The sequence below is a fragment of the Dendrobates tinctorius genome, unplaced genomic scaffold (genome assembly GCF_039654945.1).
Source record: "Dendrobates tinctorius isolate UK_male_01 unplaced genomic scaffold, ASM3965494v1 ptg000013l, whole genome shotgun sequence".
In the NCBI taxonomy this organism is placed as follows: Eukaryota; Metazoa; Chordata; class Amphibia; order Anura; family Dendrobatidae; genus Dendrobates; species Dendrobates tinctorius.
The window spans coordinates 12,098,651-12,120,965 of NW_027361681.1; the positions used below are offsets into that span (position 1 = coordinate 12,098,651).

Genomic DNA, 22,315 nt, shown 5'->3' on the forward strand with positions numbered 1-22,315 from the left:
ATTTCTTGGGGTAGAGCATTCCAGAGGATTGGCGCAGCGCGGGAGAAGTCTTGGAGTCGGAGGTACGGATTAGTGCAGAGGTTAGTCGAAAGTTGTTTGCAGAGCGCAGCGGTCAGTTAGGCCGATAGACAGAAATGAGGGAGGAGATGTAATGGGGTGCCGCACTGTGGAGAGCTTTGTGGGTGAGAACAAGTGCTTTGAATTGGATCCTAGAATGAATGGGCAGTCAGTGTAAGGACTGGCGAAGAGCAGATGCGTCCGAGTACCGATTAGCCAGATAGATGACCCGGGCTGCTGCATTAAGTATGGACTGGAGAGGGGATAGTCGAGTAACGGGGAGGCCAATTAACAGAGTGTTGCAGTAATCCAGGCGGGAGTGGATCAATGCTACGGTGAGGGTTTTTGTTGTTTCCATGGTGAGAAAAGGGCGGATTCTACAGATGTTCTTTAGGTGTAAGCGGCAAGAGCGGGCAAGAGATTGGATATGGGATGTGAATGAGAGATTGGTGTCAAATATAACACCCAGACAGCGCGCCTTCTGCCGGGGTGTTATTGTGAAACCACCCACGGAGAGGGAAATGTCAGATTTAGGGAGGTTAGTAGACGGCGGGAGCAGAAGTTCAGTTTTGGAGAGGTTGCGTTTCAGATAGAGAGCGGACATGATGTTGGAGACTGCGGACAGACAGTCACTGGCATTCTGTAGTACAGCAGGGGTAAGGTCGGGGGAAGACGTATATACAGTTGTGGCCAAAAGTATTGACACCCCTGCAATTCTGTCAGATAATACTCAGTTTCTTCCTGAAAATGATTGCAAACACAAATTCTTTGGTATTATCTTCATTTAATTTGTCTTAAATGAAAAAAACACAAAAGAGAATGAAGCAAAAAGCAAAACATTGATCATTTCACACAAAACTCCAAAAATGGGCCAGACAAAAGTATTGGCACCCTCAGCCTAATACTTGGTTGCACAACCTTTAGCCAAAATAACTGCGACCAATTGCTTCCGGTAACCATCAATGAGTTTCGTACAATGCTCTGCTGGAATTTTAGACCATTCTTCTTTGGCAAACTGCTCCAGGTCCCTGATATTAGAAGGGTGCCTTCTCCAAACTGCCATTTTTTAGATCTCTCCACAGGTGTTCTATGGGATTCAGGTCTGGACTCATTGCTGGCCACCTTAGAAGTCTCCAGTGCTTTCTCTCAAACCATTTTCTAGTGCTTTTTGAAGTGTGTTTTGGGTCATTGTCCTGCTGAAAGACCCATGACCTCTGAGGGAGACCCAGCTTTCACACTGGGCCCTACATTATGCTGCAAAATTTGTTGGTAGTCTTCAGACTTCATAATGCCATGCACACAGTCAAGCAGTCCAGTGCCAGAGGCAGCAAAGCAACCCCAAAACATCAGGGAACCTCCGCCATGTTTGACTGTAGGGACCGTGTTTTTTTCTTTGAAAGTCTCTTTTTTTTCTCCTGTAAACTCTATGTTGATGCCTTTGCCCAAAAAGCTCTACTTTTGTCTCATCTGACCAGAGAACATTCTTCCAAAACGTTTTAGGCTTTTTCAGGTAAGTTTTGGCAAACTCCAGCCTGGCTATTTTTTATGTCTCGGGGTAAGAAGTGGAGTCTTCCTGGGTCTCCTACCATACAGTCCTTTTTCATTCAGATGCCGACGGATAGTACGGGTTGACACTGTTGTACTCTCGGACTGCAGGGCAGCTTGAACTTGTTTGCATGTTAGTCGAGGTTCTTTATCCAACATCCGCACAATCTTGCGTTGAAATCTCTTGTCAATTTTTCTTTTCCGTCCACATCTAGGGAGGTTAGCCACAGTGCCATGGGCTTTAAACTTCTTGATGACACTGCGCACGGTAGACACAGGAACATTCTGGTCTTTGGAGATGGACTTGTAGCCTTGAGATTGCTCATGCTTCCTCACAATTTGGTTTCTCAAGTCCTCAGACAGTTCTTTGGTCTTCTTTCTTTTCTCCATGCGGTACACACAAGGACACAGGACAGAGGTTGAGTCAACTTTAATCCATGTCAACTGGCTGCAAGTGTGATTTAGTTATTGCCAACACCTGTTAGGTGCCACAGGTAAGTTACAGGTGCTGTTAATTACACAAATTAGAGAAGCATCACATGATTTTTCGAACAGTGCCAATACTTTTGTCCACCCTCTTTTTTATGTTTGGTGTGGAATTATATTCAATTTGGCTTTAGGACAATTATTTTTGGGTTTTTTCATTTAAGACAAATTAAATGAAGATGATAATACCAAAGAATTTGTGTTTGCAATCATTTTCAGGCGACAAAATTGCAGGGGTGTCAATACTTTTGGCCACAACTGTAGTTGTGTGTCATCAGCATAAAGATGGTACTGAAAGCCAAATCTGCTGATGGTCTGTCCAATTGGGGCCGTGTAGAGAGAGAAGAGATGGGGGCCAAGGACTGAGCCCTGAGGTACCCCAACAGTGAGAGGAAGAGGAGATGACGTGGAGCCAGCGAACAAAACACTGAAGGAGCGGTCAGAGAGATAGGAAGAGAACCAGGAGAGAGCAGTGTCCTTAATGCCTAGTGACTGGAGCTTATGGAGTAGGAGATGGTGGTCAACAGTGTCAAAAGCTGCAGAAAGGTCGAGAAGAATGAGCAGAGAGTGGTCACCGTTGCGTTTTGCTGTCAGAAGGTCATTGGTAACTTTGATGAGTGCAGTTTCAGTCGAATGCATGCGGCGGAAGCCGGACTGTGAAGGGTCTAATAATTGGTACTCTTTTTAATATTAGACAAAGATTGTTGGTTTAATTATATATGTAAGGGTTTACTGTGAGTTGGTTTATATTTTCTCTTACGGATGCATTTATAACAAACTGAGAATTAAAAACTCTCGGCTCTTGGTTTCCTGTCTTGAAGAGGGTTGTGTGCGCCTGAAGACTGAAAGTGAATGATCGCGCACCATGAATACAAACTGTGCGCTCTCTGGCTACCAGATGAGGCAGTTTGGCCCACAAAGCTGCTGAGACATTTTACAGAAAGAAAATAGGGAGTCGATGAAATTAATCTTTCCACGTTACCATGGCAACCCCAGAGCCAGCACAATTTTCTCAGAGGTAAAACAAAACGATTCTTAGGGTATGGGCACACGTTAAATAGTTGGTGCAGAAATGTATGCATCTCTTGGCAGTAAAAATGCAGTGGCAAAAGTGCGCTTTTTTGCTGCAGATTTTTCTCCCCTTCATTAGTATAGGTGAAATATGCAGCAAAAACGCTGAAAGAATGGATATGCTACAGATTTAAATCTGCAAGTCAAAATAAGCAACATGTGCATGACACTTTGGGATTCTCATTCTATTTGCTGGCATCAGGAAACCCTTCAGGTTTTGTGTCAAATTTGCACTGAATAAATGCAACGTGTGCACATGATCTCCAGTAAAGTTTGTTCAGCGCTGTAAGACGTCTCCCAGTGCCCAGGAGCAGGGTCACACTTCTTATAGTAGGACTGTCCTCCTGTGGGTGGTTGTGCTGTCATTCTCTGCCCTGTGCTGTGAAGTATGCATCCCACAGAGTGCACAGATACTCCAGGGGGTTGTGGACCTGTAGTGTCCGATGACATCACACAACTTTGCGGGGGGGATTCAAGTGGAATTTGCTCAGCTTTAGTAAATGTACATTTGGACCAGGTAGAGTTCAAACAAAGGCGTGCTGGGAAGCTGCAGGGTCTGCTCATCTTGGGGGACAGTCCTGCTGCTCCCACAAGACACATCAGCCCCTTGCTTTGTCATCATCTCTGGGTTCCAATCCTGCCGTCATCATCCTCTCTCCAATATTTAATGTCACTGTAGGTGGCAGCCATGTTTGATTCTTGCAGTGCTGATCTCTTGCAGCTAGCCTCAGTCAGTAACAGCAATATTGACTGGTGCTTCCTACCCTCATTTATCATACAGCACCAAACTCACTGTTCTGTCAGCAGTCATGTGGCTGTTAGCATGACCACTGCAGCCAATCACAGGCTTCAGCCCCATAAACCCCTTTAACTCCTGGTTTCACTATTAGCTAGCAGTTACCTGATACTGTCCATAAAATGTCATGTGCGCTAGTCACATCTAGAGCTGCACACAGGTCCCCTGATGCATTGTGGGGTATATTGCTGGACAGATCATGAACCTTCCGATTAGGCAGATTTATCAATGGGCACGAACATGTGACGGATCACTGATATTGGGCTTCGTCCCCTCTTGGATGTGACACAGAAAATATCTAAAGCACAAACCTAAATAGGGAGCGATTTGGGAAAGAGTTTGTGCCCCAAAAAGCTTAAACCAGATTTCTGGCACTCTGACCGATAAAGCTTCCCATTGTGTCGGTATTTGGTTCAGACTCTGACCTAGCTAGGATGGTGGGAGTAGTGGTACCTATGGGTTCAGTTAAGTGCAGCAAACACTACATCTCAAAATGCAGCACCCCTGGAGACCAGTGGAGAGGTGAGATCCTCAGCGCAGACAGAACAGTACCAATGCTGAAGTAGGAGACAGAGGTCAGAAATGCAATGACTTTAATTCCCTTTTCGAGCCGCAGCCCCTCACCCTCCTCGTACAGTCCCTCTTATTTCCATTGCCGCTCATCAGAATTATAAATCTTATATACAAGTAATACCAGCGAGGAAGACCCCCGCCCTGGGTGTGTGGGCCGGGGCTATGGAGACGCCGGGAGGAATCGTCACAGGAATAATGTCCTTGCTGTGCAAACATCTGAAGGAAGCAAAGTTTCATCTGAAGCTGCCAGGGTCACTGAACCCCTTCTTCTTCGACGTAGGTGGAGGGGAACCAGCCGATCTGCAGAGACACAGAACCATGAGTTAGAGGAGCCACAGCTGAAGGCTTGCTATACTGTATCAGTGTGAAGTAGACACATCTGTCCAGCTCTGCAGCCTTATGCTTGCACTGACAAACACATCAGCCCTGATACATTTTCTTATTCAATGACAGCAAGCAGACATTGGATAAGAGAAACTATAACTAAACCAAAGTTGTTTTTCCCTTACATGGAACAGCACAGGCCCTATTAACTTCAACTACAGGTAAAAACATATTTACCCGATACAAGGGGCTGACAGGGGTGTCCAAACATTGGAACTGGAACCAACTGATGCCATGCTTGGTGTCAAGTGGGTGCACTGGCACTGTGGCATCTTTCCATGCCTGATTTGAGATAAGGTGGGAAAAAAATCACACTAATGTAGGACTCACCCATCAAGGAAGTTTTCCCTTCTCAGAAAACCCTTGGACCCAAGCACATTTTTAAACTCCCCCCCCCCCCCCCCCCCAGTCCAGCACCAACTCCCTGGCCTCCGTTATGGTCTGCAGCGCCAAATCTCCCAGATTGCCCCCACCTCTGTCATTGTCTAAAGCGCAAAGTCTACCCCGGTCCCACCATCTGTTGTGATTTGCAGTGCAGTCTTTCCCACTGCCCTGGCCTCTCTCTGCACTGACAAGTCTCCCATCTTCTGCAGCACTGAGATTTCCCCACTGCCCTGGCCTCTATGGTCACCTGCAGTGCCAAGAACCCGCTGCCCTGACCTCTATGATCATCTGCAGTGCAGAGTCCCCCGCTGCCCTGGCCTCTATGGTCATCTGCAGTGCCGAGACCCCGCTGCCCTGGCCTCTATGGTCATCTGCAGTGCAGAGTCCCCCGCTGCCCTGGCCTCTATGGTCATCTGCAGTGCCGAGACCCCGCTGCCCTGGCCTCTATTGTCATCTGCAGTGCAGAGTCCCCCGCTGCCCTGGTCTCTTATCGTCTACAGCGCCAAGTCTCCTGCTTGATGCTCAGGCCTTTTATAGTCGGTAGTGCCAACTCTCTCCTGCTATCAGAGCCTATTGTCTGCAGAATCGAGTCTTCCCTAGCTACCTCAGCCTCTTATCGTCTGCAGCGCTGAGTCTCCCACAGCGTCTGGCTGCAGATAGTAATCTGTGAGCTCGGTGGCCCTGTCTGTGTATACGGTGTGAGCAGCTCAGTAACTGCAGTGCTGTTGCCAATAACAGTCATTGGGGCTGTTGCGGAGACTCCGTGCTGCACTCCGGGTGAAGTCAAGCACAATCTTATAACAAACTGCCTGGGTACACAGATTTTTATGAAAACTGAAAAACCCTTTAAGGCCTATGATGTACAGTTTTTTAATGGGTTGCTGAGAAGCAAAGCCCACTACATAACAGTGAGGTGCCATCTGTCCTACAACGTCTGCCTGAACTTCAGCGAGGGAGGCTTGATGTAATTGGCGCAGTTTAACCATTTAAATTCGGCTGTCAATATCTGAACACTGCATATAAATGATGCCACATTGCTGCTTTGCCCATCGGCTTCCAGAGAGAGGATTGTGGGGAGTCCATGGGTCGCCATCTTGGACCGCCTGTGAGGCTTATGTCAAATATCAACAGTATAAATTTGCCTATTTTTATCATATTGAAATAAAAAAAATTAAAAACATTTTATAAAACAAATATTTTAAATGCCATAAAATGAAGAAAAAAAAAAAAAAAAAAAATCGGAACACTGACATTGCCATTTCTCAGTTACTGCTCAAGTCGATCAAAATGTTGTATGTACCACAAGAATTAATAGCCCGTGCCGCTACAAGGACAGACAAATGAAAAAGGTTCTAGCTCTTAAAAATTGCAACAAACATCTGGACAAGTTTGGTTTCGCTAGAACGACCTGAAGAATAGAGATTCCAGATCACTTTTATAGCAAAATTGACGCCATCCAAACCCCCCCTCCCACAGAAAACAGTCCATCGTATGCTGTCATCACTGTCCTCATGGGACCAGAGCCACAGAAAAATAAAAGATAAAACAAAAATTCCTGGTTATTAAAGGGGAGTGCCCACAGTCGCTCTGTTCCTCTGACACCGGGAGAACAGTCTACTCCTATAGATTTACAGCTCAGGGCAGCTGCACGGAAGTAGTACAGGGGCAACGAGACCAGCCAGACACAGCAAACACCATGCAGGCGCTGCTTTCCTAGGAAACCAGCCACCATTGACAGACTGCATACACAAACCGTGAAGTATAGACTTGAGAAGTCGCTGCTCCAGCAGATGGAGAGGATCTTTAATAAGGAGACTTTTGCTGGTTTTCAGCATCTTAATGATTATGATGGCAGAAGAAGTGTTAGCTAAAAGCGGCTCTACATCGGCAGCTGCACACTGGCTTGAGTTGGGTACCACGTCAGCCGGTGTGCACTGGATGGTCTTGGGCTCTGCAGAACAGAGTGTTGGGTGCTGCATGCAGGTGGGCGCTGTAGGGCTCCGCATTAGCTGCTGCGCACTGGCTGGAGTTGGGCCCTGCAGGGACCCACGTTGTCCACTGCATGGAGTTGAGCTCTGTAGGGCACTGCATTATCCGTCGCGCACTGGATGGCGTTGAGCTCTGCAGAGACCTGCTTCAGATGCTGCGCACTGGCTGGAGTTGAGCTCTGCAGAGCCCTGTTTCAGATGCTGCGCACTGGATGGAGTTGGGCCCTGCAGGAAACCACATCGTCCACTGCATGGAGATGGGCTCTGTAGGGCCCTGCATCATCCCCTGTGCACTGGATGAAGTTGGGCTCTGCAGAGACCCCCATTGTCCACTGTGTGGAGTAGCGCTCTGGAGCTCCGTTCCATGAGTTGTAGCAACTAGAGGCACTAGACCCCTGATCTGACAGTTGTGACCTATGCGATGGATAGGTCATAGAATCATAGAATCGTAGAGTTGGAAGGGACCTCCTGGGCCATCTGGTCCAACCCCCTGCTCAAAGCAGGATTCGCTAAATCATCCCAGACAGATGTCTGTTCAGGCTCTGTTTGAAGACTTACATTGAAGGAGAACTCACCACTTCTCGTGGCAGCCTGTTCCACTCATTGATCACTCTGTCAAAAAGTTTTTTCTAATATCTAATCTGTGTCTCCTCCCATTCAGTTTCATCCCATTGCTTCTAGTCTTTCCTTGTGCAAATGAGAATAAAGTTGATCCTTCTACAATGTGACAGCCCTTTAGATATTTGTAGACAGCTATTAAGTCTCCTCTCAGTCTTCTCTTTTGCAAACTAAACATTCCCAAATCCTGCAACCTTTCCTCATAAGACAGGGTTTGCAGACCGGTCACCATTCTGGTCGCTCTTTTCTGAACTTGCTCCAGTTTGTTGATGTCTTTTTTAAAATGTGGTGCCCAAAACTGGACACAATATTCCAGATGAGGTCTGACCAAAGAGGAGTAGAGGGAAATAATGACTTCACGTGATCTAGACTGTATGCTTCTGTTAATACATCCTAGAATTGCATTTGCCTTTTTTGCTGCTGCATCACACTGTTGACTCATATTCAGTCTGTGATCTATTAGAATACCCAAGTCTTTTTCACATGTGCTGTCACTTAGCCCTATTCCTCCCATTCTGTATCTGCTTTTTTCATTTTTATTGCCCAGATGTAGTACTTTGCATTTCTCCCTGTTAAAAACCATTCTGTTAGTTGCTGCCCACTTCTCCAGTTTATTTAAATCTTTTTGAATCCTCTCTCTCTCTTCTCTAGTATTAGCTATCCCTCCTAGCTTTGTGTCATCAGCAAATTTAATCAGTTTACCCTCAATTCCTTCAAGGTCATCAGTGTGTTGTGATGGAAACCCCCTGTAAGTTCCTGGGGCAGATCTGTGTCCTGGCGTTCACGCAGCACTTTACAGAAATCTAATTCATTCTGTGTCCACACAACACGGCCCTGGAGGAGCAGAATACGCACTTTTCCGTTTGTCTCGCCTTTCCACCATCCTTGATCCCCTCCTATCCGGCTGTAGATTTTCACCACATCTCCTTCCCGCAAAGAGAGCTCCCTCATGTCTCTGGCTGCAAAGTTGTACCTGGCAACAGCGGTTCCTACAGGACGTGGCGTGAAAACTGTGCAGAAGAGAAAAAGGGGTGGAGTTACTACAAGGACAAGACACCCCAAAAAGACCAGAGACCAAACCTGATTAGACTGAACCTCGTGACCAGCTAACAAGATGGTGGGCATGAGCTTATGGAAGATGAATGATAGGCGAGGAGGAAAACTATGGAAAATGGCAGATTCCTGGCGAGATGCTCAGCAGACGATTCTGGTGTTGTCCCCTCCCCCACACTGCAAGTAAATTCGCCCATGTCTGTTGTCCTGGGGGACTGTAACTAAGAAGGGACAATGAAGAGGAGCGCGGTGAGCTGGGTGGAGGTGAGGCGACCAAACATGCACCCCCAATCCATTACCCTTCATGCAGCAAAATGTGAGCCAGAGTCGTCTTACACATAGCTATGGAGGGCGCGATGATGATGGAGCAGATACTCTACCAATGGTGTTCATGGCCGAGCTGCAAAAACTGGCTGCCACAGCTACAGAAACAGCCGATGTGGCTGCACTACTCCACTTTGGTAACTCCATACCCTGCAGATGGCGCCATTATTCCCTTCAGAGCCATGAACACTACAGACTAAATAACCCTATAAAAAAAAAAAAAAAATGACGGCAGCAGCTGCTTTGACAAATGCCTGGGCACCAATCAACTCAGCAGAGGCCGCCATGATGTCTGTTCAGTCTGCAGCCACTGGGATCAAAGGGCTCATGTAATAATCTTTACTGTGTAATGAAAAGGTTTGGAACATGGAAGATCGTCTCTACTTCTGCACAGTGACAAACCATAAGCTGTGTAAGCAAGACTTATTTTCTTGTAACCTCTGGCTATAAACATAGTAGCCAATCAGAATAGGTCTTATGTTCTGAGCAGGACTTCAGAGTGAGGATCTGATTTGTTGCTACTGGTGAGTGCTCCACTTGTCACTACACAGTGATAAAGTGTTGTGTACAGAAATCTGTGCCAGCCCTTTAAGCAGAATTCAGTGCGAGACGTCACACGCTATGTCATGCAGCAGGTGGCGCTGTGGCTGGGTGCAGTATATGGCAGCAGTACCTGACCAGAAGGGTGTGGACGGGTTCTGACAGGGAAAGTTGAGACCCTGAGGACTGAGAAAAGAAAAGTTGTAGGAAGCACAGGAGGCTGCAGAGAGGTCAGAGAAAACGTGAAGGTAGGAGAGCAAGAGAAAAAGAGAAGACATGTCAGAGCAGGAAGGGTTAATTGCAGGGAGGGCAAATTACAAATCAGAGCAAATAAAAAGCACCTGACCAGGCTACTGGGACTTGTCCTACATTAGGGTCAGAACCTGACAGATGAGATCTGTGTGGTGCATCAGGCAAAGGGTTAACATAAGACTGACAACCAGCGGACCCCATCTTTCACCCAGACTTGGGATTATCCACAAGTCCTAACCCCCTCAATGTCAGATGGGGGTCTCAGAAATGGAATCTGTCCTCTCCATTCCCTTCAATGGGAGTTCTGAAAACTGCAGGTCAAGCAGGCTCCCATAGAAGTGAATGTTGTGGCCCACACATAGGTTTGTTCTGTTGGTAAATACTGTGGCTACGTCATAAGTACCTGAAGGGAGAGCGCCGCTCTCACCTGGGGATCTGGGGGAGCTGCGCATTTTCTGCAGTTTGTATGGATACTTTAAGGTGGTGTCCAGCTGCTTGAAGCTTTCCTTTAGTGAATGCGTCTGGTAATACTCCACCAGTTCCTACAAAACATTAGCACAGGTCAGCTACGGATCCCCCACAATCACTGCAGCCATCACTATCCTGCTCACTGTCCTGGGGGAAGGGCAACACGTACCAGTAAACTCTCAAACTTCTTGGCTTCAGTGATGTGGATCCAGCTGTCCTTCTCCACCACCTTTATGTGTTTTACTTCTTCATTGAATCTGAAAAAGCAAAATAGAAGAAATGAAAGAGACTACCACCACAATCATCCATAGGCCAACTCCGAGGTCACAAAGATTTACTCAATCCAACCAAATATTGGCAGATCTGCAACCTCAGGGGCTGCAGAAAGAGTGGCGTGCCCCTAGTGGCGGCTGCAGAAAGGGCTGTGTGTCAGGTAGATGTGGCACGGCACATAAGCGACCCCTCTTGTCCACTGCCGCCTTGTTCTTGGGACTGATGCCTTAGGACAACCGACACCCCCCAAAATTATACTGAGCTTTGTACTTGATGCTGATGGCGAATCGCTCAGCTTCTGCCGGCCGCTCCCGGATGAGGTATGTTCCGCTCAGATGGGACTTTAGGAGGTTGTCAGCTTGTGGCCGCTCCACGTTCCCTGCAAACCTGGAAGATGCAAAAATGTACAACGTATGAGAAGCGAGGCGCCATCAAGACCTCAGTACTCGAGCAAGGTGGGCACCTACCAGGGGTATCTGTTGTAATCGGTGCGGTTCACCGGCTGCTGCAACAGACACAAACGTTACATTAGTAGATGAGATGGTGGTTTTAAGCCTCTAGGTGTCAGATCACTGCTGTCACTGGCAGCACAGGCCACTCATGTAAGGTCAGGACCTCCAACATAGGGGGCTGCTACCTCCCATCATTGAATCCTGTCCCTTTAATGGTGGCTACATTACCATCGGTTCGGGGTTCAGGTCACATCAGTATTGGAGGTGTCACTTACCACAGGACAGGGCTTCACCGAGGAGCTGGGGAAATAGCCGGATTTCCTATTGAGCAGTAACCGGCCCTGCGGAAAGAGAAGAGCACAGTCAGTTACACTGCACCCAGGTATCGGCTGCCCTAATACTGGGGTCACTCACCTCCCACCACTGGGAATCGGGGTCACCTCTGAGCAGTTCAATCACTTCTCCTGTCTGGAAGGTCAGGACTGGCTTCCCAGGGGGCGCAGGGTTCCCATGGTAGTTCTGGACAGCCTGCATCTTGGGCCCTGGAGGCAGTGACGGACAGAAGGAATAATAATCATGGTCGCCTTGCATTAGGTCTATATGCCAGCAGATCCTGCTATGGTCCTGTGCTGGTTCTCAGCTACAAGTTGTCTCCTACTCCAGTCACCTCAAGAGCTGCAGTCACAATTCAGAGGAGGACTGAGCTGTTCTGCCAGAATTCAGCTCTCGCCGCCTGAGTACTAACAGGAAAACAGAGCAAGCACAGCCCAAGATGCAGAGACTGTTCCAGAAATTCTGCAGAAGAACACCAACAACATTTATTTCATTTCCAAGATCTCTACTTGCTGTCAATCACAAGGAAAAGTCTTCCTTTCATCCAGATGCTGGACTCACCAAGTCCTGCTACAGGTGGAGGGTTTTACCACAATGTATCATGTAGGAGAGAAGGAAGATACAGTGTAACAAATCCTCAGCTGTGGCAGGTTCTGTCTGTCCAGGGATTCAGCATCTCAATGTTGTCATACACCGACAGCTGGAAGAGATCTTGAAAACAGTGAGGAAATGGGAGCCCCAGATTCCGCAAAGTGTCTGCGCAGCTTCTTAACCATTTGTCAGTTTTCATAGAATACTACAAGTGTGTAAAATTTGCAGTTCCATGTGAGCGGAGATCAGCGGCCGCCATGGTCTCACCTGACACTGTGATGTGGAGATCCTGCAAGAGAAAAAACACTGGTTATCAGCAGCACGGCCCATCATGCTCTGCTCTTGGAGGGGGATGCTGGGAGCTGTAATACAGGGACAATCATTCATTTACTATGGCAGTTCTGGAACCATGACAATCTTATCACAGCAAGTAATCTACAATGGGGAGGAGTCCTCCAGTTGTAATCAAATGAGCCCCGCCCACAGCGATATCTCAGTGCACAATGGATGATATTAGTGATGCCCATAATGCAGACTGGGGTAAAATCAGGGAGAATAAGGAGTCTCTTACCACGTTTTCAGCAGGGCCTAGAACAAAAGCAGAAAAAAACTCACACCATTAATACATCAGGACATCGAGTGCAGAAAGAACCACAGGTACAGTAGTGTTCAAAATAATAGCAGTGTGATCAAAAACATGAGGTAATCACAAAATCTTTATACTAGTTTTTATTTCCAGCACTGGGAACATTGCACAAGGTTTTCTAATTCAAAACATGGAGAGAAATGTATATAACTTTTGACTACTTTAGAGATTATAACACAAAATGAACATTGAATGGTTGTTTTAAAAAAAAAAAAAAATAGTGTCTGCATTTCTCTTTACAAACTCCCAATATGTACTTTTTATTAGTGGATTTAGCATTCCTGTGACTCATTAACCTAATATTTAGTTGTACATCCCATCATTTTTGGCATTACTTGGCTTTGCCTCAGAAATGGCATATTTAATGTCACCTCACAAGTGCTCCATCGGATTAAGGTCCGGGGATTGGGCTGGCCACGCCAAAACCTCAATTTTGTTGGACTGGAACCAAGATTTTGCTCGTTTACTGGTGTCTTTAGGGTCGTTGTCTTGCTGAAACGCCCATTTCAAGGACATATCCTCTTCTGTGACCTCTTCAAGTATTTTAATATATGGAAACTGGTCCATGATCCCTGGTATGGTGTAAATAGGTTCGGCACCATAGTAAGAGAAACCTGCCCATATTGTGATGCTTGTACCACCATGCTTCACTGTCTTCAGAGTTTAGGGATCGTCTGATGAACTGTGTTCGGCCCTTGGACCCAAAAAACAGGATTTTTGGTTGCTTACCGTAAAATCTGTTTCTCAGAGCCTTCATTGGGGGACACAGAAACCATGGGTGTATGCTGCTGCCACTAGGAGGCTGACACTATGTACAGAAAAAGGTTAGCGCCTCCTCCGCAGTATACACCCCACCGACCGGCACTAATTTCCTCAGTTAATGAGAAAGCAGTAGGAGAAGTAACAAAACAGAACGAAAACATAACTGACAACTCAACTGTAATCAACAAACAAAGATAAGAACAGGAGTTGCAGAATATGGGAGGGTGCTGTGCCCCCAATGAAGGCTCCGAGAAACAGATTTTACGGTAAGCAACCAAAAATCCTGTTTTCTCCATCGCTTCATTGGGGGACACAGAAATTATGGGACGTCCCAAAGCAGTCCCTGGGGTGGGAAACAAACTTCCATCAGGTCAGCGGACTCACCACCGCCGCCTGCAGGATCCTTCTGCCTAGGCTGGCGTCCGCCGAAGCGTAGGTGTGGACCTTGTAAAATTTGGCAAACGTGTGGATCGAAGACCAGGTTGCCGCTCTGCAGAGCTGCTGCGCAGAAGCTCTGTGGTGCACCGCCCAGGAGGCACCCACTGCCCGGGTAGAGTGAGCTCTAATTCCAGGAGGGGGCACTCGATACTTGACCCGGTAGGCTTCCAAAATTGCCGATCTGATCCAGCGAGCAACGGTAGTCTTGGAGGCTGGCTGACCTTTCCGCGCACCATCTGGAATGATGAAAAGAGTCTGTCTTCCGCAAGGGTGACGTCCTAGCCAAGTAGACCTTCATGGCCCTGATCAGGTCTAACTTGTTCAAGGAGCGCTCCAGAGGGTGGATTGAACCCGGACAAAAGGACGGGAGAACAATGTCCTCATTTCGGTGGAAAGTGGACACCACCTTAGGAAGGAAGGCGGAGGCCACAGGACCACCTTGTCCTGATGGAACACCAGGAAAGAGGGGGGGGGGGCGACAAGAAAAACCCGCCATTTCCGGCACGCGCCGATGGAGGTGATGGCCACCAGAAATGCCACTTTCCAGGAGAGAAGGGACAGGGAGACTTCCCTAGAGGTTCAAAGGGAGACCGTTGAAGAGCCCCCAGAACCAGATTGAGATCCCATGGATCCACGGGAGTGCGGTATGGAGGTGCCGTATGAGCCACTCCTTGAAGAAAGGTTTTGACCTGCGGACGGGAGGCCAACGTCTTCTGAAAAAGAATGGAGAGCGCCGAAACTTGACCCTTCAAAGAACTGAGGGCAAGGCCTGCATCTAGGCCTGCCTGGAGGAACGCCAGAATAGAAGGAAGAGAAAAGGACATGGGCGGAACGTCATTGGCCTCGCACCAAGTGAAATAGGCCTTCCACGTACGATAATAAATTCTCGAAGACGATAGTTTTCTAGCCCGGATAATGGTGTGAATAACCCGATCTGAAAAACCTGACCGTTTCAGAACCGCGGTTTCAACAGCCACGCCGTTAAATTGAGCGGCAGTGAATTGGGGTGGCAGATCGGACCTTGAGACAGTAGATCTGCCCTGTCTGGAAGCTTCCAGGGGGCGTCCGCGAGAAGGTTGACGATGTCCGCAAACCAAGCCCTTCTGGGCCAATCCGGAGCGATGAGTATGACTGGTAGCCCTTCCGCCTTGATTTTCTTCAACAGCTTGGGAAGAAGAGGAAGGGGAGGGAACAGATAAAGGAGCTTGAACTGCGACCAGGGAATGGTCAGAGCATCGGCGCCCACTGCAAGAGGATCTCGGGCCCTGGATACGAACTGTGGGACCATCCTGTTCAGGCGAGATGCCAGCAGGTCCACGTCCGGAGTCCCCCAACGATGGCAAAGCTGATGAAAGACGTCTGGATGTAAGGACGACTCTCCCGCCGCGAGACCATCGCGGCAGAGAAAATCGGCGCCCCAGTTTTCCACACCGGGAATGTGCACTGCGGATATCGCTGGGACCTCTGCCCAGTGGAGAATCATGGACACTTCCGCTAGAGCCGAGGAGCTCCGTGTCCCCCCTTGGTGGTTGACATATGCCACCGCCGTGGCATTGTCTGAATGCGGATCGGCAGACCCCTGAGAAGCCTTTCCCAGTGAATGAGGGACAGATAAAATCGCCTGTATCTTGAGGACGTTGATCGGCAGAGTTGTCTCTTGAGTCGACCACCGACCCTGAACCGTCTTGACTGCGAATCACAGCTCCCCAGCCGAGAAGGCTGGCGTCCGTTGTCACAATCTGCCAGTGAATCGGAAGGAATGATCGGCCCAGGGAAATGAGGGGTGACGTCAGCCACCAATTGAGGGACTGTTTGACCCAGAACGAGAGACGAATTGGACGATCCAGGGAGAGAACGGACCTGTTCCAACGAGACAGAATGGCCTGTTGAAGCGTGAAACTGAGCAAAGGGGATCGCTTCGGTCGTCGCCACCATCTTTCCCAAGACTTTCATGGCTGACCGGAAAGATGGAAGCTTCGGGCTCTGCAGCGATCGAACATCTCGCCGCAGAGAGATCAACTTCTCTTCCGGGAGAAAGACCTTCGATCGACGGGTGTCAAACAATAAGCCTAGGAACACAAGACGTTGAGTCGGAACAAGGCAGGACTTCCTCTTGTTTACGGGCCACCCGAAACTGGACAGGGTGTCGAGAACGATGGTAAGGCTTTGGAGAGTCTGGTGAAAAGACGGCGCTTTGAACAGAATGTCGTCGAGGTACGCGAAGAGTACAAGACCTCTGATCCTCAACAGGGCCATCAACGCCGCCATGATCTTTGTAAACACTCTGGGCGCGGTGGCGAGACGGAACGGCAGGGCGACAAACTGGTAGTGGTCCTGATGAATCGCAAAACGCAGAAATTTCTGATGCCCGTGAAAGATTGGGACATGCAGATAGGCATCTTGAATGTCTATTGAACACATGAATTCCTGCGCTTCCATGGAAGCGATTACTGAACAAAGGGACTCCATTCTAAAATGACGCAGGCAGACCCTCTTGTTCAGCAGTTTGAGGTCCAGAATGGGCCGAACCGCGCCTTTTTTGGGCACTACAAACAGGTTTGAGTAGAACCCTGTGAATCGCTCTGCTTCAGGAACGGGTACAATCACCCCGGAACTGAGAAGAGAGTCGATGGATGCAAAGAAGCCCGGAACTAAAGGCGGGGTCTTTTGGAGGACGGGACTCGAAGAAGCGATCCCGGGGCCGAGAAACAAACTCTATCTTGTATCCTGAGGATACAACTTCCCTGACCCAAGCGTCTTCCACCGAGGCCAGTCAGACATCCCTGAAGAAAAGGAGTCGGCCACCCAGTTGAAAAGGCGCCTCGGGACACTGTAGATAGTCATGTCGAGGTGGACCTTCCAGTTCTGGACCTGGAGGATCTGCCCTGGGAGGAGTGAGATCGCCAGGATGGAGTGGGCCTAAAGGAGACCTTCTTCCTATCTTGGCGTGCTTGTGGCCTTTGTTGGTTGGAAAAAGGCTCTGCCATCGCGACGCGGCGGACAGAAAGGGCCGAAACTGACGCCTTGGAGGGGTCTACGAGGCTTGGACTGAGGGAGAAGAGAGCTTGTGCCCCCAGTGGCGTCCTTGATAATCTGGTCCAGCTGGGATCCGAAGAGATGCGCACCCTGAAAGGGCAGATTGGTAAGGGACCTTTTCGAAGACAAATCCACCTGCCAAACCTTGAGCCAAATTGTAGGCTCGATTGCAACTAAGTTGCTGGACGCTTGAGCTGCGCAAGAGGCGGCATCTAGGGAGGCGGAGACCAAATACTCCCCTGCCTGGGAGATCTGGTTGGCTAGCTCGGCCAGTCGCTCTGGTTGGGCTCCATCAAGAATGCCTTGGCGGAGATCATCCGCCCAAGTAGCTATGGCCTTTGCTACCCAAGTGGACGCAAAAGCTGGGCTTAGCACCGTCGCAGCCGCTTCGAATGCTGACTTTGCTAAGGATTCTATGATCCTGTCATTAGAATCCTTCAAAGCCGCCACACCTGAAATCGGAAGGACCGTGCTGTTAGATAGTCTGGACACAGGGGCGTCTACAGAGGGAGAAGCCGACCAGTTGTCGGTGAGCTCTTGAGAGAAAGGATACAACACGCCGAGGCGCTTCCCTCTTTGAAAGCAAGCAAACAGTTCAACATAAGTACCAAGGTCATAATCAGATAATATATATAGATGTAACAAGTCCCAATATATATGGTACAAAAATCATGGACCAAAATATGGACTGATCGCTATGTGGAACACAGAAACAGACAAAAAATACGATCCTTAAGTCCAAATTTAGTATGAAAAATTTTATAAAAAATCCTTTATTTATATGACAGCATACAAGTAAAGTTGAAACACCACATAGTGAAAACAGCAAAGAAAGCTGATAACGCTGACAAATCACACTGACACCTCATACATATACTATAATATAGCTTATCATAAATAATCACCCATGTGTTAAGCTCAATGTCATAAATCATTCTGGTAGCCTGAGTTACTTCCCAATATCAGATACCAAACAATTGATTAGAGTCCGTATCCGCCAGCACATGGATAATCACCTGCACCAGAGGACACCAACATGGCAATAGCAACTCAGATGGAGAAACCGTCCTACCTAATTGGGCGACCAACACCAGGGGGCAAGAGGCATCAGCGTTCAGTGTCCAAGCGTTTCCCCGACGCACATTTCGGAGCACCTGCTCCTTCTTCAGGGGTGATTATTTATGACAAGCTATATTATAGTATATGTATGAGGTGTCAGTGTGATTTGTCAGCGTTATCAGCTTTCTTTGCTGTTTTCACTATGTGGTGTTTCAACTTTGCCTCTATGCTTTCATATAAATAAAGGATTTTTTATAAATTTTTCATACTAAACTTGGACTTAAGGATTGTATTTTTTGTCTGTTCCTCTTTGAAAGCGCCTGGTCAGATTTTCCCTTTCCCTTGTGAGGAGCTTGGCAAACTCAGATTGAGGAGCGAAGACCCTGGAAGGTGTTTCTGCCCGTCTGAACGAAACCTCCTGATCTGAGGTTTTCGCAGAGGAGTGATCTCAAAAGTGTGGTTAATCGCTGCAATGAGGTTCTGTACCGTAACCTTCATGTCCGCGGTATGGTCCGAATCCAGCTCTAAAATCTCCTCGGATGGCGCATCTGAGAACGCTTCGCCTGACTCAGGTGAGGAGGCATGGGAAGGAGACTGCTGGGAAGGACTATGCAGCGAGATGGGGCGAGGGGAGGATTCCGGCCGGAGATCCTGCCTGGGTCTTTTGCGGCTCATGCTGGCTGGTTCAGATGGAACCTCTTGTGACCTGCTGGGTCCTGCAGAGGTGTCCAGGGGCAACTTTTCAAGAACGGCCACTAGGGTCTGAGACACCCTGGTGAGATCCGCCACTGATTGAGATAGAGAAGAAGCCCAGTCCGGAATGGGGGGATTCGCTCTCACGCGGAGCAATAGGGGGCTCCTGGGCGGCGGACTGGATGGGGTTGCTGCAGTCAGTGCATTGGGGAGTGGGCTGACCTGAGGGAAGTTTGCGTTTGCAAGAAGAGCATGCAAAAAACTTGACTAAGGTGCAGGTAGAAGCCGGAGGGAGAGCACGATCAGGCTTAGAGTTAGACATAATGAGAGAAAGTCACTGAAGCAGTGCCGGAAGGTTGGGGGACAGGAGGCAGAGGAGGGTGTCAGTCTGCAGTTGCAGAGCTACTCACGGTCCGGTGTCCTGTGGATGCTTCCAGCGAGCGCTGCTGCAAGGCTCGTTCGTATCTGCAGGGCCACAGAAGAGGCGATGGAGTCTGGCTGACAGGCTGGGGAAAATGGCGGCCGCCTGAGGGGAGCCCGGTAGAAAAAAAGGCACGCTTCCTTGTGGAGACAGGGAGGAGGGCGGGGCTAACTGCAGCCAAGGATTGCACCACCCGCTGCTGATAGGCAGGCTAGGAGACTGAGCGCCACCCCTGGAGCGCAGAGGTGGAGGGAGAGAAGAGGGCAGCCTAGAATGGGAGGGAGCGAGCGATGGGCGGTCTTAGAACGGGCGGGAGAGAAGCCCGCCTAAGGAAAAAGGCGGGGTGAGGAAGGGCTTGATACTCCGGGGTCCCATACTTACCCCTCAGCAATGTACCTTATCATGATCCTGTCTCTTTGTAAAAGAAGGTCCACGTCTCTTCCAGACAACAGGCTCTGGTGGGCGAGTGGGTGGGAGACGGGGGGGTGAGGACCAGCTGGATCGCCTGATACACATCTGTGCTCGGGCTCTTGGTCCTGCCGTGGAGAGCTATGAGGATACGGGGTGGCAGTACACGCCGTACTCATAGTCTCTTTGTGGGAGTACGGATGTGACTGTTCACTCCGCATCCCTCAGGTACCTGCAAAGAAACGACACACACTGAGGTAGATAAGGGTCTATTGAAAGACCCGTGTCCACCTCCGACTGACACTAAGCTAAACTGAGGAAATTGGTGCCAGTCGGTGGGGTGTATACTGCGGAGGAGGAGCTAACCTTTTTCTGTACATAGTGTCAGCCTCCTAGTGGCAGCAGCATACACCCATGGTTTCTGTGTCCCCCAATGAAGCGATGGAGAAAGAACAATTTTACTTTCATGAGTCCACAATTTGTTTCTCCATTTCTCTTTAGGCCAGTTGATGTGTTCTTTGGCAAATTGTATCCACTTCAGTACATGTGTTTTTTTTGTTTTTTTTTAACAGAGGGACTTCTTACTAAGAGATTAGCGTCACACAGGCGTCATCTGTCACAGTACTCACAGGTAACTTGAGGCTGTCTGTGATCATCCTGGAGCTGATCACTGGCTGAGCCTTTGCCATTCTGGCTATTCTTCCATCCATTTGAATGGTAGTCTTCCATTTTCTTCCACCTCTTTCTGGTTTGGCTTTCCATTTTCAAGCACTCGAGATCATTTTAGCTGAACAGCCGATCATTATCTGCACTTCTTAATAAGGTTTACCTTCTCCAATAAACTCTATAATTACAGTACACTGTTCTTCTGAATAATGTCTCGAACAACCCATATTTCTCAGGCTTTCAAGGAGAAATGCATGTACAACATGTCTTGTCTTCACCCTTACATAAGGGCCACCTGATTCACACCTGTTTCTTCACAGAATGACTGACCTCACTGATTGATCTCCACATTGCTATTATTGTGAACACAACCCCTTACAATTAATTATTCTAATACAGAGACTCCAAAACCTGCAGAACATGAATGCGGGGGTCTGTTGGTTTTCTTAGAATCTACTGCGCCAATTGGTAAATTGTCTGACAAGTGGTAATATAATTTATACCAAAAACAATAAGAGGGGGACGCACCAATTCTGCACGAGGAAATCTTTTCCAGGCACTCCTTGTGGACCCCAACCGAACACTTGGTGCAGTAGTATCCCTGATAAAAGATTCCCCTGGAAGAGAAAGAAGTGTCAGCGGAGAAGTAAATGCGAGGGCCACACGACCACGGCCTCTCTAGAGCCACCAGAGCCCAACCCATCATTCATCTTGGGACCACCGGAGCCATGCCCAATTAATCACTGCCCATCTTGCCCACTGTGCCTCCCACTTTTGACAATGCCTTGCTCACCTAGAATGTCTCCCAGCCCACCCACCCTATTCACACTGCGCCGCTCCTACCTGAGGAACATCTTGCAGGCTTTACAGCTGGTGGTTCTGTCGAATGTGAACATCTGGAAGTTGTGGTGATTCGCAGTCGCTTTGTCTGGTTTGATGTTGGAACTGAGAATACAAAGATGAGATCAGCAGCGCCAGACACATGATAAGCCGCAATCACATGGGCCATAACCTGTAACTCAAAGAATAGATCGAGAAGCTGATGCCCCAGAATGGCCCTATGACAACACTGACCGTCAGGCTGCTGCTACCTACATCGCCATCTCAAACTGCTCCATCCACTTCCGCTTCATCTCCTCAGTCTTACAGAAGAACTGGAATCCCTGCTTCCCCTGGAGATGGATGAGGTAGAATCCATACGACCACTGCGGGGAGAGCAGGAGGTAAGTGCTGGCCACCATATTGGCGCAATGTTTTGGGGATGGGTGTAAACATTTATAGCTGGATTATGGTGTCTTACCATTTTGCCATGTGACTGTCGCCAGCATAAAGGAACCAGAGAAAGTGATTGTGAAACACGAGGCAACAAAGTAATGACACCTCATACCAGCAACAACAGGGTTCTAGGCAGTACCAAAGACAGTCACTGCTCTGGAAACGGGTCTTCTAAGGACGCCATGGCGTGCAGCGCAAAACCGCCGTACCAGGGGAGAGGTATCCAAACCTAAAGAACCGGAGGTCCCAATACATACTGAGCACCCCCCACCTACACATCTCCTCCAATCCACACACACCTTGTTGCACTCTTCCCTGGTCCAGAAACACACACTGGATCTGTCCCTGCCCCCCCCCCCATGTCCACATATACAGTGTGCATCTCACCCTCCCTCAGTCCACACACACGTCACAACTTCTCTTCCTTGGTCCCCACACCAAGTCCCACTCTCCCCCTCCCCACAAGCACATCGTATCACCCTCTCCCCTCCGGTTCCCACACTGTCTTCTCACCTTCTTGATGTCCTTGTTGTAGGTGGGGTCGTCAGACATCTTGTGGTATAGCAGTTCAATCATTTCCTTCAGTTCGTAGCTATAACCTTTCCGTTTACATACGATGACGACTTTATCAAACAGGAAGAGATACCTGTGGGGGCGCCGGTGACATCATTAGCGGATGCGGGGAGAGGGGCATAGAGCGCTGGGCCATGCCCCCTGCAGGAA

At 48.7% G+C, this 22,315-nt stretch overlaps 1 protein-coding gene across 10 annotated transcripts in view; it reads right to left on the bottom strand.

The window, feature by feature from the left end:
* Window positions 1-4,531: 4,531 nt before the first annotated feature.
* Window positions 4,532-22,315, bottom strand: part of VAV2 (vav guanine nucleotide exchange factor 2) — a 68,723-nt gene continuing 50,939 nt past the window's right edge. For 4 of the 10 annotated variants that reach the window (XM_073559123.1, XM_073559103.1, XM_073559085.1 and 1 more), the window contains 16 exons: window positions 22,106-22,238; window positions 21,618-21,632; window positions 21,413-21,522; window positions 21,161-21,262; window positions 20,846-20,934; window positions 12,760-12,776; window positions 12,456-12,477; window positions 11,679-11,806; window positions 11,540-11,605; window positions 11,280-11,317; window positions 11,083-11,199; window positions 10,709-10,796; window positions 10,499-10,613; window positions 9,953-10,039; window positions 8,758-8,912; window positions 4,532-4,828 (listed from right to left, as the gene is read on the bottom strand). In XM_073559123.1, the coding sequence (XP_073415224.1) occupies window positions 4,781-4,828; window positions 8,758-8,912; window positions 9,953-10,039; window positions 10,499-10,613; window positions 10,709-10,796; window positions 11,083-11,199; window positions 11,280-11,317; window positions 11,540-11,605; window positions 11,679-11,806; window positions 12,456-12,477; window positions 12,760-12,776; window positions 20,846-20,934; window positions 21,161-21,262; window positions 21,413-21,522; window positions 21,618-21,632; window positions 22,106-22,238 (1,330 nt within the window). In that variant the 3' untranslated portion in view covers window positions 4,532-4,780. Of the gene's footprint in view, window positions 4,829-8,757; window positions 8,913-9,952; window positions 10,040-10,498; window positions 10,614-10,708; window positions 10,797-11,082; window positions 11,200-11,279; window positions 11,318-11,539; window positions 11,606-11,678; window positions 11,807-12,455; window positions 12,478-12,759; window positions 12,777-20,845; window positions 20,935-21,160; window positions 21,263-21,412; window positions 21,523-21,617; window positions 21,633-22,105; window positions 22,239-22,315 lie in introns of those variants that run through there. The other 6 variants (XM_073559131.1, XM_073559112.1, XM_073559094.1 and 3 more) reach the window with 5 other exon arrangements.